Below are 19962 nucleotides of genomic sequence, written 5' to 3' on the forward strand. Positions count from 1 at the left end.
ATACTGGTTTAGAAACCTTTTTGGTTTCATTCAAAAATCTCACCAAAAAGTCTCATATAAAACAGCAGAACAGCCATGGTTCAGGGTTGTCCTCACCCCCAAACCCACCCCTCACCTTCACCAGGACCTCTCTGTTCTAAAAGATATTAAAGAACATCATTTGGAAACAGTGGCCCAGGCAAACCTTTATCTTATATGAGGCAACAGAGATCAGATCACTTTTCCTTAGTGCTAAGAGAACCTCCCTTCTATACTGCCTAGTGATTTGTTTTCTCTTCAGATGTCCTTCAGTCAGTCACAAACTCACATGATCTTTGAGACAGAAGGGCCCTTGGGGCAGGCCAGGACTCCTGACACCCAGCTGGCCTCTCCTCTATTCCATTCTGCCTCTTTTTTCAGAGACTGTTGAAAGACACAAGGAGAGAAATACTCTATCGAATGCTTTACATACAATATTCCTAATCTCACAATTCTGAAAAGTAGGTAAAAGTATACCCTTTTCACAGATGAAGAAAGTGAATCAGAAATATTCACACATGCCCAAATTTAACTGGCAGGTAGCAGAGCTAGGATTTCAACGTGCATCCATTTAACCCTAAAGTGTGTGCTCTTTCCAATTAACCATTTTACATTTGTACAAGACAAATGCCAGACTGAAAACAAAGGAAAAAATCAACGGTCCAGGCAGAGAAAAACACGTATATCGTCTCCAAAACAGTATCAAAGTAATAGATATCCACTAACATGAGCACCCTAAATTAGCAGCACTGAAGTGGGGTTGTGAAGAATATGGTCAACAAGGCTTTTAAGAAAAAGGAAAAACAAAATAAGCATAAGAGCAACAAAACAAAGCCAGATTTAGATTAATGAGGCATAGCTGCTGAGTGTAAAGAAAGATTCAAGAACACATATTCAGGAAATCAAAAATAAAAAATGAAATTGTTGCACTTAAGCACAAGCATGGAGTCCAAAAAATAAAAAGAAAAAAATTACAAAGTCAGAAGGCTGCCAGAAAAGAATAAGTTACACTCTACTTAAAATAAAAATATGCACAGAAGAGTAATATGCCTTTCAGATGCTTAATAAAACTCTGCCGAAGTATTAGTTCTTAACGCAAAGCCTAACATGAAATAAACAAAATCTCAGTTTTTCCTCTGTAACATAATTACCCTTGATTACCCGGAATCTTGATGAAAAAAGAACTCAGTGTACAGTGTAAAGTCAAAAGCAGCAGTTGAGTTACTACAGAATCCACATAAAACTTCAGAAGCAACACTCCAGAAGTTACAGGGGACACTGCTCCCTCAAGAAACAGGGGCACCTGGATGGTACTGCTGGTTAAGCATCAAGAGTGTCCAACTCTTGATTTCTGCTCAGGAGATCCAGTCCCGGGCTCAGCAGGGATTCTGCCTGAGATTCTCCGTCTCACCCTCTCTCTCTGTCCCTACACCACTCCCCCCCAAGCTCTCTCTCTAAAATAAATAAATAAAATCTAAAGGAAGTAAGGGAGGGAGTTAGGGAGGGAAGGATGAGGGGAGGAAATGAAATGCAACTAGTTGGTGCTGGGACTGCTCCCCATTGTGTTCTACTGCAAGGCCCTCTAGAAACAACAGATGATTTTAGAGAGGGTTGAGACTGGAGGATAAAGACAACACAGCTTCCCTGAGTGTCAATTTGACTATATTTTGGAAATATCACTTTTACCTACAACACAAGCATATAGGGTAGAATACAAAATTCTCATGGAACCCACAATCCAGCATGGGAATCAATACTCAAAAAAGTAAGCAGTGATACTGTAATAAAGGTTTTGAAACCTTTGGTTTTGGCCGTGTGTGTGCGTGTGTGTGTGTGTGTGTGTGTGTGTATATACACCAGGGGACGATCAGGTAGAGACGGGAGCTGGGGAGGGAACATGTGTGGCATCCCAGGTCTCACAGGCAGGGAGGTGTTTGTTGGGTTCGAGAAATGAAATAAGATTCAGATCAGAGTACTTATTATGATAATATACCAATAGAAGAGTATGAAAAAAGGACCATATTCTCTATAATCTTGGAGGGGGAGGATGCAAGGCTTTTAGTTAGCATGGACCCACTGTATCTGCTATACAGTTTACCACCTCCCTTGACACCTCTTCATTTGGCCCTGTGACAACCTGTGAGAAAGAAAAGGTAGGAATTTTACAGATGAAAAAACAGGTTTGTGCCTCAGGCCAAAAAGCCAGAAAATGGGAGCTCTGGCAGTATCTCTGAAACTATAGGATGTCCTCCCGGTATTAGACACAAGTCAACATGTCCATTACCTACATGCTGTCCAGAAGAAAGACCCAAAGAAGCTTCATGAAGGAGAAGCAGCTCCGTGCAGGGGCGGAGCCGGAGGTTAAAAGCACAGTGCACGGTCACTCCACCACAGGGCTTCCCTTAGCCAACCGCTTAGTACCTCCACACCAAGCAACAAGTCAAGAATAAAATGCAGTTAACTACCTCACTTAAAAATGAAAAATGTTTTCAAATATTTAGAAAAACCATGAAGCAAAGTTTTTACCTAATAACTGTATCACTGGGCTCCCTGTCCTCTTAGAAGTCAGGAGCAACAAAAGAGCAGCATACAAACTCACAAAACCTGGGATTCCTGTTCAAGCTCTGCGGGTAATCCCACTCTGCCATTCTGCAAAAGCGACACCAAGCTCAGGCCAATACTGCCCTCTGCCCCTTCATTCCACCCCCATCTTCTTCACCAGGGAATAAAAAAAGACCAGAGTCTGGATGGTGGTTCTCCCTGGGGCAGTGCATACCCTTAAGGCCATTTTAGAAACCTGTTCAGCTTTTTTCTGTGGTGTGTTCTGTTTTTGTCTTGTGAAATAATCATACCTCATATTATATTTTAAATTATTTTCCTTTATATTACAGTTAGGGAATTAAATTGATTTATTTTAATTATGTGACTAAAAATTTTCATTTACTATTCATTTTATCTCAGGACACTAAAGAGAGTATTACAAAATGTTTATTATGAAAAAGTGGGCTTTGGGTTAGATAGAATTAGGAATTAATTGTCTAGAAGATCTCAAAGGTTCCTTCCAGTTCTATAATTTACTGATTCTATTAATATTTTGAACACTAATAAGGAGACAAAGAATAATGACAAAGACAGCATACATGAGAATTTGTAGGCAAGAACAGAAACTTCTAAATCTGCTTCTGCGCTTGATTAAATAATTAAATTTGTAGAAAAGCAATTATACCCTACTGCCTAGGATGTTATATATCAGAATACTATGTACTTCACTTTTAAGAAAAAGATTAAAACGTCTCCAGAAACCACTATTACATCAGGGGCTTAGAAATATGAGCTCTAAAGGAAGTACTGGGGTTAGCGAAGATTCAGTCCATATGTCCCAATCGTCAATTTCAAAAATCACATTCTACGAAATGGGTATAATGTGAAAGGAGCCCTGAAATATTATGATAAAGTTAAGTAGATTTGGGTACTTCTCCCTCCAAACCAAAACAGACAAATTGCTGACACATTTCCAAAAAACTTACCAGAACTTAACTAAAACACAAAGATAATGCTTTGAGAATCAACCTTCCCACTCTAAAAGCTTTGGCTGAGGGGGTAGGAAGAATATCTAGATATCAAAAAGACCCAATATTTCATTACCAAACTATTCTAAAAGTAACTGTGAACTATAGTATTTATAAAACATAATCTTAAAATATTGAGAGAAACCTACTATGGGCCAAGCCACAGACACACATGCGTATCTATGTATTTATATGCAAATATATCATCACATTTTATTATTTTAACAACTCTTCAAGGTAGGTATTATCCACTTTTTATCCAAGGAACAGGAGGTTAAAAGACATTAAGACAGAGATTTCCAGTAATCAGGATGCTATGGAACAAAGCCTAAAAGCCTAGTTTAGCAAAGAGAAAAAAAAGCTATTAAAGATTACACAAGGTTGACTCGATAGAAGACACCAGTTAAGGCTCACCTGTTGACCTAATATTATGTATAAAGCGATTTTTTTTATTAAGTACCTGACGCCTCTATCTGCCAAACACTTTCACATACACTATCTTACTTGAGTTTTCTCATATTTTATCTTAGTTGATATCATATTTGATAAGGTATTTATCATGTGATAGCCTCCACTAATCCATTCATTAAGGAAGAAATGTTAAAGAGAGCAGCGGTTGCCACCAGTGAGGGAAAGGATGTGACTATAAAGTGGTAGCACAATGGAGTTTTTTTGGAGTGATGGAACTCTTCTGTTTTCCTGATTGTGATGGGGGTCACACAAATCCAGACATATATTAACACCCATATACGTATACCAAAAGAAAAAAAGGCAACTTAAAGGGGCGCCTGGGTGGCTCAATGGGTTGGGCCACTGCCTTTGGTTTGGCTCGGGTCATGGTCGAGCCCCGCATCAGGCTCTCTGCTCAGCCGGGAGCCTGCTTCTCCCTCTGCCTCTGCCTATCTCTCTGTCTCCTTGTGATCTCTGTCAAATAAATAAATAAAATCTCTAAAAAAAAAAAATGCTACTTAAAAGAAGTTTAACTGCATTTCTTTAACAGCATGATGCAGAAAATGGCTATGATAAAGAATATTTCTCCTGACCTGCACTTCTTTTTTTTTTTTTTTTTTTTTTAAAGTAGGTTCCATGCCCAGTGGGAGCCCAATGTTGGCCTTAGAACTCATGACCCTGAGATCAAGACCTGGGCCGAGATTAGGAGTCAGACACTTAACTGACTGAGGAACCCAGCTGCACCCTTTTCTTTTCTTTTTTTTTTTTTGTTTTTGGGGTTTTTGTGTTTTTTAATTCAAATTCTGATTGCTTAACATACGGTGTACAATGTAGTGATTCCACTTCCGTACAACACCTAGTGCTACTCACAGCAAGTGACTTCTGAATCCCCATCATCTACTTCACCCAACCCTCCACCCATCACCCCCCTGGTGACCATAAGTGGTTCTCCATAGCTGAGAGTCAGCTTCTTGGTTTCTTGGTTTGTGTCTCTCTCTTTTCCCTTAACTCATCTATCTGGTTTCTTAAATTGCCATTATGATTCACTCATATGTGGAATTTAAGATGCATTTCCTTTCAATGCCAAAGAGTATGCTTTTAGTTCATAAAATAACATTGTAGAAACCCCTTAGTCCTTTGATAGTTCAGGGTTTTATGGAGATTCTAACTAAACAACTACAAATTTACCTTTAATAAAACATCAGTAAGTTCTCCTGGTATACCAACATTTGAAAAATTCAAGTTATTATAACAAATAAAGTCAGATTTTAAAAAAGTAAATGCCTTCCAGATTCTTTGAGTCCTGCTACACAAGTCTATATTTAAAGCATATACAATAAGAAGTCTCTAGTCACAACCATTTCAAAATCAGGAAGGAGGGAGAGAAAATTTACTAAGTACATACATCCAATATGTCCAAACATTACTGCATTCTCTTTAAACTCTCTTATCTCACTGAACAATCTCTCCATCCCTGAGAGAGAGATCTTCCCAATTTTACAAAACAGGAACATGGAGTCAGCAACCCACAGTTGCTGGGCTAATGAAATAATGGAGCCAAGATAAGCCTGAGCTTTAAAATAAAAGCACGTTTTAGTGTGCCTGTAAATAACGGTATAAATTCACAGCATGTGGAAATTATACAAAATACTAATTTGTCATCTATAAAAAACAGACAACTGTAAAGTATTTGCTTTGTGAAACATAATTCTTCCAACCAAGAAGTCTGAGATGATGCTAACAAGCCAATTTTATACAATGGATTTGACTAGTAACCAAGAAAGCAAGCTCTTCATTATTTCTCGGTACCAACAACTAAAAACATCTAGCATGTTAAGTCAAGAATGTAACATTAGGGATGTCTATCACATAAGCAGTAACTTAAAGATAAATGATCACATAGCCGAAGCTTTCTGTCTCCCCTCAAAGTCTGAACTCCTTTTTTTTTAAGATTTTATTTATTTATTGGACAGAGAGAGAGATCACAAGTAGGCAGAGAGGCAGGCAGAGGGGAGAGGGAAGCAGACTCCCTGCTGAGCAGAGAGCCCGGACGGGGGGGGGGGGGGGGGGGGGGGGGGGGGGGGGGGGAGGGGGGGGTGCGGCTCCATCCCAGGACCCCGAGATCATGACCTGAGCTGAAGGCAGAGGCTTAACCCACTGACCACCCAGGCGCCCCAAAGTCTGAACTTAAGAAATTCAAACTCTTACACCTATAATTCAAGGTTTTTTCAATCAGTCCCAAATTAACTTTTCAAAATCTGAGTATTCAGCTTCCTAAACACTTTACTTTAGCCATGGCTGAACTCTTCCTGTTCCCCCAAGCCCAGTATGTACCGCCTCGTGTCCAAATCACACCCTCTTCACTCCACGTAAGGAAATGCAACCCACCCTACAAGACCAGCTCGATTCTCTCTCTCATCCTCCATCAACCCACTAGTTCAAAACAGTCTCTACCTTTCCTCGGAACTCCTATAAAACTTCTTCATCCATTCATGACAGACCTAGTGTTATTTTGTTTGTTGTTTTTTTAAGATTTTATTTATTTGCTTGAGAGACAGAGTGAGTGAGTATTGAGGGGAGGGACAGAGGGAGATGGGAAGGAAGAAACAGATTCCCCACTGAGCAGGGCGCCGGCCACATGTGGGGCTTGATTCCAAGGACTCTGGGATCATGACCTAAGCCCTGAGCTACCCAGATGCCCCTGTGGTGTTATTTTATTGCACTGGATTTACCTCTTTTTTGCACATGTGTCTTATTTCCACAGGACAGACTTGTGCCATCTATGCAGTTATCATCCACCGCATCTCACTCCTAGTTGATAGCCAGAAAGAAATATTTTTTTTATTTTAGGTTACAAGCTAACTTAGGATGATACTTAAATGTATTTATGTGACATACATGATATAAATATCTAATGTATGTTTGGCCTGGAAACAGCATTACACGTTTCCCTTGAGAATAAAAACTTTTAAAACATGTTCTCTTTCCTGGGGCTAACATCTCAATGATAGTTTCTAAGCAGAGAAAACTCAAATTCCTGTATCTCCTTTTGCTACCACACATTTAAATTATTAAAAGCTTATTTTTTATTTTTAGGTTTTTTATTTATTTATTTCACAGAGAGGGAGCACAAGCAGGGGGAGTGGCAGCCAGAGGGAGAGCGAGAAACAGGCCCCCTACTGAGCAGGGAGCCCAATGTGGGGCTTGATCCCAGGACCCTGGGATCATGACCTGAGCCAAAGGCAGATGCTTAACTGACTGAGCCGCCCAGGCATCCAAAAGCTATGTTTCTCCCCTGAAAGTCTAGACAGATCTTTCATAATATATAAAATTTATGGAGCACTACCACAAATGCAATTAAGAGGCTAAAATTAAGGTACAAACCAACCAACCTTGAAGTGGAAAATGTAAACAAAAATTATTCACTTTTAGGAAATTAAAAAACAAATCTACAAAATATAAATACAAGCTGACACTAAGGCCACCTGCTGAGATGGAAAAAAAATTCCAGTGGGTTATCCATGCACACACTACCACACTAAAGCATAAGATTCAAAAATACAGCAAATCATAAAGCCTTATAGCTTAAAGAGGCAATACCTCCTATACCTGAAAGTACAACTCTCTTAGGAAACCTTTCATAAGCCAAAATGGCATAAAGCAAAGAAGTAATCACCATTACTTCATTATGAAAAAATGTTTGAGCATTCCCACAGCCAAAAAATAACCTCTCTCAGGCTTTTCTGATACCTCAAGACACAAAGTATATCCAGAAAAAGTACAGATTTTCACAGACACACTTCCAAGCTCTGGCAGCGGGCAGCTGAAATGCTGAGTGTAGTTCCCCGGGACGGAGCTTGGGGGCGCCACACTCACTGCCTGGGGGTGCACGCCCTTTCTGTAGGGGTGCGCTGCCAAACAAATGCTGAACGCTAATTCCACTCTTTCCACTTCTCTTTTGATTTCTTTCAGCTAGCAAAACACAGGTACTAGTGTAGGTGTTTGGTAAAAGTAAGGTGATATGACACGAACTTTTAAAAAGCAAGGGACCCCGTTGCAGCACAGGGGTTAAGAGCAATCTCTGAAGTCAAACTGTATGGTCTAGCACTAACTCCTTAATCACTACAGCATGTGGCCTTAAACAGGCAGCTTAACCTCAGGGTGCCTCCAATCAGTAACAATAGAGCCCATAGTGTAACGTAGACGTACAGTGCTTAGAGGAGTGGCTGATATGCTTAAAAGCTCAATGGATATGCCTATATTATGCATGGTACAAACATATCTGTTCTTTCCATTTATTTACTTTATCAAACATGTTTAAGTTATTACAAGAAATATATATTCATCATCCATAGCTAAGTGGGAAACAATATACTTACCCAAGCACTTAGGTTTACCAGATAGGCATTAGCACTCCCGTCTACCTCACTAAATTAGTTTCCTACCCACAGTGACCAGACGTTCTTTCCCTCATTTAGGACTCTATACAACAGTATCACCTGAGAGAATAATAATGTGAGCCATGTATATAATTTGAAATTTTCTGGCAGCCACACTTAAAATGTAAAGAAAAAGACAAAATTAATTTTAAAAGATTTAAATCTTTTAAGTTTTTATGTAAATCTTTTTACATAAGTTATCATTTCAATGTGATCTAAAGTAAAATTATTAAGATACACAACAATCATTTTTCACACGAAGTTTTGAAATCTGCTGTGTATCTTAAAACCTACAGCACATCTCCGTTCACGCTCTGACACAAGTGTTCAACGCCATAGGTGCTGAGGGCACAGTGCAGCTTAGTACACTACGACGCGCAGGAGTGTGTATAGCATACTGACGACTAGAAGGTAAGATCCAACCTGTAATGAAATTTTCTTGCTGTATTAACATAATGTTTATGTACTATATTTTGTGAGTTCAAAATCTTAAGACTTGTCCAACAGGTAGCACTTCAAAGACCTCGTTTCTTGAAACTCTTCATTTCACACATGTAGAAACCTAGGCAAGTGAAGTAACTTGGTGTTATCAGTAGGGGCTCCCTGAAAAAGCCCCTTTTTGAGTCCTAAGTCTCATACAATAAAACTTACTCCTCTTCTGTATCAGGCTTGCCCCTAAGTTAACCCAAGCCTGTGGTAAGACAGGCTGTGGGTTTAAACCCCAGCTTTGCCACTTAATAATTGTGAAACTTTTAACCTGTCACTTCCACAATTGTAAAAATAGGGGTAACAGCAGTACCCACAGGTCAAAGGGATGTTGTTTAAAATCAGGTGAGTTACCACATGTAAAGTGCTTGCAGCAGCAACCCTGCACAGCACATACTTAGTAAATACTGGTTATTACCGTTGTTTACTCAAAGCTGAGTGATGGTAGCCAGATTAGGATGCATCCGTATGAATTTAGATACAAATGCTTCATCTGAAAGGTAAGTGTGTTACCACCTTTTTGTAATGTTTTATGAGCAACAGTGGGTTTCCCTGTGTATTAAGCAGCCAGAGCCTTGAATGGCTCTCTTCAGACCAGGCTGACTTTACAGAGCACTCCCCACCCCTATTTACACAAACCTGTGGGGCAGAAGTGCCCTTTCTCCATAGAGCCATAGGACTCAGAATCGGGTTCTTTCCCCACTGCACCCTGCTGTGTGGTAAAAGCTGTGATGCTCTCTCCTTTCCCTTCCTCCCTTTCTCCACACTGGATCCAGGGAGGTGAATCACACATTTCATTTGTTTTCTTTCATTTTATTCACACCTTGTTGAGTTCTATTCTCCATATAAAATCCGTTCATTTGGGCAGGGGTGGGGGGTATGGGATGGGAAGTCCAGCTCACCAAATCTACCTCTGAAGTACGAATTTTGTCTTTGGTCAGACTAAGCTACTTGCCAAGGTCACAGAGCGAGTGAGTGGTAGAGCCTGGCCTAGAACTACAGGGCAGGTCAACTGTTCTCAACTTGACAGCAAAGTGATTGGATAACTGAATCAGCACAAGGGAGAACTGGTCCTCTGTCAAAGAATAATTACAAACTGAGAAAAATTATTTGATGATTTATTTAATAAGATACAAAGTTTAAGTCAATAATTTTAAACACTGTAACAGAATCTAAAGAATCTCCTTAGGGTCAAGACGAAGCTGCTTTATGAGAGTTATTTGTTAATTCCTCATGGAAATAGAGTCATGGTATTGGAAAAAGACCTCAAGGACAAAATTAAGGACTGGTAAGAATCTAATATAAGTTCTGCACGGACTATACTGTAACTCTGAACTTTCTAGCTCTAAGAGTCTAAGTATTAAGAGGAAAGATCTAAATCCATGCTGCCTAGGTAGGTAGAATCTATGCAAACTTGTGATATAAAGGAAACAATATGCTAAGAATTATTTCCAGAGAAAAAAAAAATGAAAGATAGTATCTAAGAGCCAGGATCTGGAAAAGTAAGATCCAGGGAGACAGCCAACTACAGTCAGGCTATTCTGAATATAAACCATCAAAAGCAGACATAAGGCAAGCATCATTCTAAAGGCAGAACTCTCAGGCAACTGCCCTTCGGAGTCAGCACAGTCTCCATCCCAAATCAGTCATTACTGAGCACAAAGCCAACATTACATTTCTGCCCAAGATATTATTAAAGGGACTATTACTTTAGCAGCAAAACATAAAACTGCACATACATGACCAGTTTTAGTGTTCAGATTTTTTAAAACTTACAGCCAAAGTCCCCTGATACAAATTTACTAATATTCATAATGATTATTGTGCTTCACACAGCATCTGGGTCTGACCGAAACGTAATTTGTGTGATTTACTATAGTAACTACTACTCTACAACCAAGCATTTCTAAAGAGAGCAGTAGAAGGGTTCCCCCTGGGTTGCTGCTCAAGACCTCTCAAGCTCTGATGTTTTCTTTTTAACACTGTACTGAGATGTAACCGACATACACAACATTCACGCATAGGGTGGTGCAACATCACAAGGTCAATTTTAGAACAGTTTCTTCACTCTCACCCCAGGCTGAAGAGAACTATGGTCTCTTCACTCGCTCTTTTTCCAGTTAGTCACATCACTTCTATTCACCTGGTTCAGTTCTTAACTCAAAGGTCACTTTCCCAGAAAGGTCTTCCCTGACACCCCACTGAACACGCTAACACCACGCACATGCAGCCCACACTTCGAGCATGGAGCATCATCTCACTTGCTGCCCGCATCCTCAGTCCCACTCCCGCTTTTTTTTTCTCCAGATACTCATCACATTTAGCATTCCAAACATTTACTGTTGATTGTCTGTAAACTCCAAGGGGGAAATGATTTTTGTCTTACTGCTCTACCCCAAGGGCCTGGAACGTGACCCTGCTGTAAAAGTTTAACAGATCATAGAGGGAAAAGGGGAGGGAGAGGAAAGCAAAGGAAGTAGCTTCACTACTACAAATTTCACTAACTTGTAAGATCTTTGTCCTAATTTATTAAATTATAGGTTCTCTGTAACATTTTTCTCCTTTAAAATGAAAGTCTAACTAGAGAAAACTAAAATAAATGAAGTTAACTAAATTTAACACCACTGCAGATGCCAATATCTATGCCACACTGAAAGATCTGTTCTCAAGTTTTCATTCCTTGAGGTCTTTACTTAATGCCTAAACTGGGTACCATGGAGAATACCAAAGAAATATATGACAGCCATTTTCTTCTAAAAGCCTACAGTATGTGTGAGCTATTTGTGTGCAAATTAAATACACGGTGCCTTTGTTTTTCTGCTTTTGCTTCTCATTTTTTAAAAAAATATGTGAATAGCAAACACCTTCCAAGCACCATAGAATGTGGGGAGAAAAAACAATAGTCTGTGTGAACTGGAATAGTCAGAACTGCCTGCCAGGGGAAGTAGTGTTATCACAGTCAGTGAAACCAAGGTAACAACAGAACCAACATGCAATGGCTTCCCACACTAGTTTATTTCTTGCATATACAGCAGTAGTAAGGTAAGGAGGAAGGTTCAGGTTGGCAGACAACTCTCTTCCGAACAGTCTTTCAGGGATCCAGGTTGCTTCCACTGTGGCTCGGCATCCCCTCGGTTCCACATTGTGGTATACATCCAGCCAGCAGAAGAAGCAAAGCACCAAGAACTGCAACACATCATTTCTACTCACATTCTAGGGGCAAAAACTCAGTCATACAGGAACCAAGAGCTAGCTCTGGGCTTAAGAAGAGGGGAAGAACAAATTTTGGTGGACAGCCAGGAGTCTCTACCACAAGCAGGATTTGAAATGAACCATGAAGGATAAGTGGCATGAAACCAGAAACAAAGGAACCACATGAACAAAAACAAGTCAAAACTAAGCAATAGTCAGGGCAGAAGAGCAAGAGGGCAAGGCTGGCTAGTTCTGAAGAGCAGTGAGAGAAGATGAGGTTGGTGAGATCAATGGCTCCCAAATGTAAACTGAAGACAAATCCCAATATATGTCAAAGTTTCTACCAGTCTACAGTGAAGTGAAAAAAACAAGTACAAGGAGATAACCTGTTAATAATGCTAAATTAATTAGAGTGTGTTTCTAATACAATTTTCTATGACTTACATAAAATGTGGTATCAAAATTTCATGGTTTAATTTTTGTATTAAAAATGTTTTAAAAAATGACCATTAAGGCTATGAACAGTTCTTTCTAAGATAATGCCCTTTCCTGCCTATAACAAATTCAGTCTCTGCCTTGTAGGCAATGGGGATTTACTTGCACTTTCCAGTTCATTATATAATTTTAATGCCTGATATCTCCTAACAAACCTTTATTGCTTTGTTAATTAGAAGAGACTTATTATTCCTAAATAACCATAAGAGTTTAAATATAAAAAAACAACAGTTACCTGAGAGTATGGAGAAAGTCTTACATATATAAAATGTACTGAAATCACATGACCCAAAGATTGAAAAAAAAAAAAAGTTGACTCTTCTGGACCTAATTTCAAACGCCTACATTAACATATATATGACAAATATTAAACTCAAAAATGGGGGCTTAAGAAAGCAATAAACTGGCAAACTAAAAAACAATCTACTATAGAATTAACAAAGAATTTCCTTTTCTAAAATAACTACTTTTAATCTAAAAATGATATAATACACTATTCTAATTATTTACCATAGGCCAGAGGGGGGAATATTAGTTACTATTAAAAATAGCAATAAAGGATGTAAAAGGCTCTCTGCTAGAGAAATTCAAATGTCATCATTCAACTACAAGATAAAAATAAGAACTATATTTGAAATAAAAGAGTGTTCAATACTAAAGAAAGCAAACACTTAGAACTACTTATGACCAATGGGAATATGTGCTTATTAAAGACAGAAAGTTAATTCTTAGCCTCTAACAAAACCAAATTCTATTTTTAAAAAATTACTTTTTCTACCTTATCCCCTATACATCATGAGTAGCAAGGTTTGAAAAAGACACTGCACATCATGCCTCCTTAAAAACAAAGAGGGGAAAAAAGCCTATCAGAGAAATATAAAAGGTGCAAAGTCCATTTACTGGAAACCCAGTATATGTCTCAGTAAGTTCCAAACATTTGTGCAAACGTTTGCCATGCATCGTTCTGGTCATTTTAGAATTATTAAGCTGAGGAATGACCAAACTAAATGAAATCAACCATGCAAGGAAAACATCTGCTGATAATTTCTAAAGTTAATGGTTTCCAACAGTCATATATATCTCTTATCACAATGCTTTCCATTGAAAATACTGAAGTATTCACTGAAGAAAGAGCCTAAGTCAAATTATTGTCAAAAAATACTTCTACTACATAGCAGTCTGTTAGTTTGGAAAATTTAATTAGTCAGGTTCTAAAGAACTTTCTGCTTAACTGAGAGCTACTGCTTTTTAAAAATTTAACACACATGTACCATTACTGTGGCAAAATTATTTCTACAAATAGAATTTCAGTTTGCTAAAATTTAATTCACCACACATTTCGAAAAATGTAATAGTATTTCGTAAATACTTCAGTTTAATTACTTAAAAATGAAATCACTTTTTTAAAAATGTCTGGCAAATATGCTACTAACTCATATATACTTAGAAGGACATGTACATACTTACACATGCTGATCATACCAGTTTTAGTCATATTAAAATCTGATGGCTGAGATTCATTAAATGTATGGGTCGGGTAAAGCTTTCCCCTAAGCTTGTGGACAAAAAAACAGAAACTAGATCTGACTAGGGATTTTATACTGCACAACACAGTTCCTGCCTAACATACTCTTCTAGTCCTACTATCTTGAAGTTATAATAAAAAATATTGGTTAATAGAAAACCTCGGAGTTATATGACATCGAGTAAACACTGAAAATTTAAAATAGGAGTCTCAAATCTAGGGTCATAGAGTACAGTGAAAGTCCCATAAAGTAAATCAACTTAAAAAGAAATATGAGAAGTCATTATTTCCAAATGAGGCCTGTATGCTTCAAAGAAGATGAACTTAGGAGGCTTTAATACTTATTCCAACAATGCTATAGTTAAAATATTTTTCCAGCTCCTTTTTCGGAAATCCCTACAGAACCCCTAGAATATTCTAGTGATTACCCTCAAAAAATGGCAACAAGTCTTCAAACTTGGAAAGCGTGTTTGAAGTTTTGAAGCAATTACGGACTCACGTGGGGCCTGCTGTAGAGAATGATGAATCATCAATAAAAGTAATACACAGTACTATATAGTAATATACAGCTAATTGAAAACGAGACGTAAACACAAGGCAACAACAATTTTCCTGTGAGGCACCCTGGAAGGGTAAATCCTCCCAAAGAGCTCTGAGTGTACTTCTCAACTGGATGTCAATGTAAGCTAACCTCACAGCTATGCATCATTTAATCCAACTCTCTCATTTTACCAGTGAGAAAACTAAAGTTCTAAAGGTGAAAGAAACTGCCCCAAACCTAACTATTTGAAGCCAGAGTTGGAACTAAAAGTGAGGTCTAATTCCTCGTTCAATATTCTTTCCTGTGTCTATGGTCTTCAAGTTCTGAGAAAAGGTAAACAGAATTGCCTTTAAAATCCATTAAGGGTTTTGGTTTTAAATTCAAACTAAAGCAACTGGGAATCTCCAAAATTCTGTAAGAATATGCAATTAGATTTTAAAACACATACACATTTAGTGATGCCAATTCCAGCTACTACATGGAGGAGGCAGGCACAAACTGCAGGAAAAATCAACTAAGAATGGCCGATAAAGTAGCTCAGGTTCAACGTGGTTAGATCTTAAATTAATTCAAATTTGGCAAAGCCAAACTTCTTCCAACCACCAAATGTATGAAATGTTTTTCTTATGCATTTAAAAATGTTTTAAATGAGCTGTCATTATTCATTACTGTTTAATAGCATTTGTTGAGCATTTCCCATGCCAGGCACTTGCATTACCTCATTTAAACCACACAGCAGCCCTATGGAGGCAAGTACTATTAAACCCCATTTTAAAGATAAGGAAATGGAGATCCACCAGGGTCATAAAAGTGTGATGGGCTGTATTTTCCAACAATGTCTATAAAAATATTTCCTATCCCACGTTTTTTTAATAAACTTTTTGCTCTACAAGTTTTAAATTTTCATAATTATACTGATATATGTATAGAACTCCTATATACCCCATAGTTTCCCCCATTATTAATATCCTATGTTGGTATGGTACATTTACCACAATTAATGAACCAACAGATAAATTTTTATTAACTAAAACCTAGAATTTATTTAGATTTCCTTAGTATTCATCTAATGTCTTTCTTCTGTTTCAGGATCCTATCAGGATACCATATTAAATCTAGTCATCATGACTCCCTAGGCTCCTTCTGGCTGTGACAGTTTTTCAGATTTCCTTATTTTTGATAACCCAGAAATTAAAAAACTCAGACCCTGGATGTATATTACTCCAGAGAAGATGCTTCTTAACAACTCTTTTTTTTTTTTTTTTTAAGATTTTATTTATTTATTTGACAGAGATCACAAGCAGGCAGAGAGACAGGCAGAGAGAGAGGGTGAAGCCGACCCCCCCATCCCTACCCCCGAGCAGAGAGTCGAATGTAGGGCTCAATCCCAGGACCCTGAGATCATGACCTGAGCCGAAGGCAGAGGCTTTAACCCACTGAGCCAACCAGGCGCCCTCTTAACAACTCTCTTGCAACCAGGCGCCCTCTTAACAACTCTCTTGAACAATAATCCAAACTACCTGTACTTAGAACTTAAAAAAGTCTGTGTGTTGATCAGTGCAGTGGGCCTGAATTGGCAGGACAATCACATTTGGAAAGTAGATCCTACCACAATACTTTTCTTCCAGGTAACTGCATTAATGCATGATAAAACCAAGAGAATTTATGAATGAGCTCTCATGGTATATAAGACCATGTGACTACAAAATATAAGTTACATCATTCCCAGTGACAGGACCAAGCAGGCAATGCATTAACTTCTTTTTAAGTAACCATACTAGCTTTCCACACTGTTATGGCGGGGGGGCGGGGGGGGGGGGTGTTAAATATTCAAATAATTTCTACTTGTTTTCATTTAATGGAAGGAGTACTTATAAAATATCATCAAATTTCTCATACACATTTTAGGATTAAGTTGTAGGCAGTGCTAATTATAATGGACTTGGAAAAAAATTCAACCTTCATGGATTAAAATTCTATTTATAAAAGAAAAGTCTAAACTGCAGAAACAGTGCTTAGTTTAGAACAAGAACATGTACATAACTGCCAAATGCAATCCCTGTTTAGATTTCTCTTTCTGAAACACTGTAATTACAAAAAACCAAAATGAATTTCTAAGTGTTTCAAGATGAAATAGCCCTTGCATAATTTCTAAGACTTATAATTACTTTCCTGAAAAGGTAAATACTCCAAAGGTTTTAATTTAATACTAACACTACAAGTTAACACAGATTAAACATTGGATTTTACTCTAAAATGGAAGCCACCTATGAAATTCAGAAGCTTTTTAAAAATGAACAATCAAATGTTAACCAAAGGAAAATTACTGGGAGGCTAAACGTCAATGCTAACTTCCTACAGCCATTTACAGGGAAAGCAAACCCCAAAGTTTACTGAATGGTTTTTAGGATTCCTCATATACATTTAGTGACTACCCAACAGAGAAATACATCATTACAACACACAGACTCTCACTTCCCATTCCCTCTTCAGTCCAGCTTTTTGCCTCTACCACTCCACTAAAACCACTTCAGGAAAAAAGTCCACTTTCACGTTGCCAAATCCAATGGCCACTTCTCTGTCCTCATTTCACTCGACCTCTTGGCAGCATTCCACATGAATGGCCGCCACCTCCTTGAAACGCTAGCCTCTTCTGGCTTTTGTGACATCATCCTCCTGGTTTGCCTCTGACTTCACTGATCTGTCTCTCCTGGTCTCCTCAAATGGCTCCTGCTCCTCTTCTGGACCTCAAAATGCTGGGCCTTCCTTGCACTCAGACACTGGTTGTCTTCTCTCCATCCTTTTGCTCTTCCTTCCTTCCTCTGCATCATTCTCCTGCTGACCTTTCCAAAAGATATTTCCAACACAACCCTCCCTTCTGGGCTCTGGACTTTCAGATCAGCTGATGACTTGGGTGTTTCAAAGTCCTATCAAATTGAACACATGCAGAATAAATGTCATCATTTCCATGGCCTTCCTCCACATCCATTCAGCCCTCAGTTTTCTCCAGCTCCATGAAAACATCAGCTTCGACCCCAATTCTCTACCGAGAAATCCAGGAGTCATCTTTCATTCTTTCCTTTCCCTCATGCTCCCCAAATCCAATAAAATAAGCAAGAGATCTATCAACTCCATCTCTAACACCCATCCTAAATCTAACATGCTGCACCGAGTGCCACTGCCACCACCCTACCCCACACCATCATCATCTTGTGCTTGAATCATCACGGACTTCCTCTCTTTCACTCTTGGCCAAACAGTACCCCCACCCACAGGCAGTCCTTTCCCCTTACTGTAAAAAAAAAAAAAAAAGAAAAAAAAAAAGAAAAAGAAAGAAAGAAATAAAAAGAAAAGAAAAAAAGAAAGAAAGAGTAAAATGCCAACCTGATTATCATTTCCCTGGATTTAAGACTCCAAAAATCAAATTCTCACCTAAAATCTCCAAGTCCTTTATGAGTTGGCACCTACCTTTCCTCTTTCCAAGTATATCACTTCCCACTCCCCTTTACCCACATTCCAACCACTATCTTCTATCAGGTTCTCCTAGAGGCTACTTCCTGCCTCACTGCTTTGTGCAAATTGTTATGATGCCTAAAATGGTCCTCCCAAACTTGCTGCTTACTACCTTCCTTTCTTCCTTTTAGGTGTTGTTTAGTGCTGTCCCCTTAGAGAAGCTTTCACTAAGACTGACCACTACACTTAGAGCAAGTTCCCCTTAGTAAATACTCTCCCCTGTCAATCCTGACTGCTTTCTTTATGGCTCTCATTACAACCTGCAGTTATTCTGTTCCATTGTCTGTTTTCCTGTTTCCAGTCCATCACTCCTTCCAGAATTTCAGTTTTACAGTTCTATGGTTGTGAGAACCATGGTGGTATTGTTCACTATTATAGCCTCAGCATAAAACCCAGCACACCTGGAAAGAACTCCATTACTACTTCCTGAATGGCTTAGTATAAAAAATGAAGAAAGTCAGATGAATTGCTACTACTATTTTATGTTTTTTAGGAATTCAAAAGCAGGCAGAAACAAATATGGTTCAGTTGATCACAGTATCTTTCAATTCTTGGTCCTTTTACTACTTCTCAATTTATATGGGGTCCTTTCTACTTAAGAGAATAATAATACAACAAACACAAAAGTGTAACAGAAAAATAATGTCATCCAGAGAGCATTTTCTAGTCTCTGATGTGTTTTCAAATGTTTATTACCTCAACTGAAATAAAGAAAGCAGGTATTATTTCCATCTTATAGAATCATTAAGACTCAGGAAGGTCAGGGCACCTGGGTGGCTCAGTGGGTTAAGCCTCTGCCTTTGGCTTGGGTCATAGTCTCAGGGTCCTGGGATGGAGCTGTGCATCGCATTGGGCTATCTGCTCTGCGGGGGGCCTGCTTCCCCTGCCTCTGTGCCTACTTGTGATCTCTCTCTCTCTCTCTCTCTCTCTCTCTCTGTGTCTCTGTGTCAAATAAATAGATAAATAAATCTTTAAAAAAAAAAAAAGACTCAGGGAGGTCCATGAATTGTCTAAGATAACAGTTCTTTAGTGGTAGAGATGAGATTTTGAACCCTGTTCAAACCCTGTTTCTTCTACTTTCTTCTTTTTTGTGTTTTGTTTTAGTGCAGCTTCAACCTTTTTTTAAACTGAAGCTTACAGTAAAGCAGACAGTGAAATGTACAAATCCTAAGTATATAATGTCATGAATTTTTACAAAGTTAATATACCCAGATCAAGAAAGAACATCACCTGCAACCCAAAAGCCTCCTTCATAAATACTCCCTCCCAATCATTCACTACTCCTAATTGGACTGTAACCACTATTTGACTCCTAGCACCATAGTTAGTTAGTGTTACCTGTTTTCTAACTTTACCAAAATGGAATCAACAAGTATATATTCTTCTGTATTAGGTTTCTTTAACTCAAAACTATGTCTGCAAGATTTATCCATATTAATAACTACTGTGGGGTGGTCCATTCTTTTCTGTTACTGTACAATATTTAACTATAAAAATATACCAAAATTTATCTATTCTGTTAGAGTATTTTCCAGGTTTTAGCTATTATGAATAATGCGCCTGGGTGGCTCAGTGGGTTAAGCCGCTGCCTTCGGCTCAGGTCATGATCTCGCGTCCCGGGATCGAGTCCCACATCGGGCTCTCTGCTCAGCAGGGAGCCTGCTTCCTCCTCTCTCTCCCTCTGCCTGCTTCTCTGCCTACTTGTGATCTCTGTCTGTCAAATAAATAAATAAA

General features: G+C 38.6%; 1 protein-coding gene across 4 annotated transcripts in view; it reads right to left on the reverse strand.

Annotated features, from left to right (window-relative positions):
• LCLAT1 (lysocardiolipin acyltransferase 1) overlaps positions 1-19962 on the reverse strand; it is a 180522-nt gene that overhangs the window by 131856 nt on the left and 28704 nt on the right. The window contains exon 2 of one of the 4 annotated variants that reach the window (XM_032353056.1): positions 17909-18007. The exons of 2 other annotated variants lie outside the window; for them this stretch is intronic. In XM_032353056.1, the coding sequence (XP_032208947.1) occupies positions 17909-17940 (32 nt within the window). In that variant the 5' untranslated portion in view covers positions 17941-18007. Of the gene's footprint in view, positions 1-17194; positions 17834-17908; positions 18008-19962 lie in introns of those variants that run through there. One more of the 4 variants, XM_032353059.1, reaches the window with a different exon arrangement.

The sequence above is a fragment of the Mustela erminea genome, chromosome 7, assembly GCF_009829155.1.
Source record: "Mustela erminea isolate mMusErm1 chromosome 7, mMusErm1.Pri, whole genome shotgun sequence".
Taxonomy (NCBI): domain Eukaryota; kingdom Metazoa; phylum Chordata; class Mammalia; order Carnivora; family Mustelidae; genus Mustela; species Mustela erminea.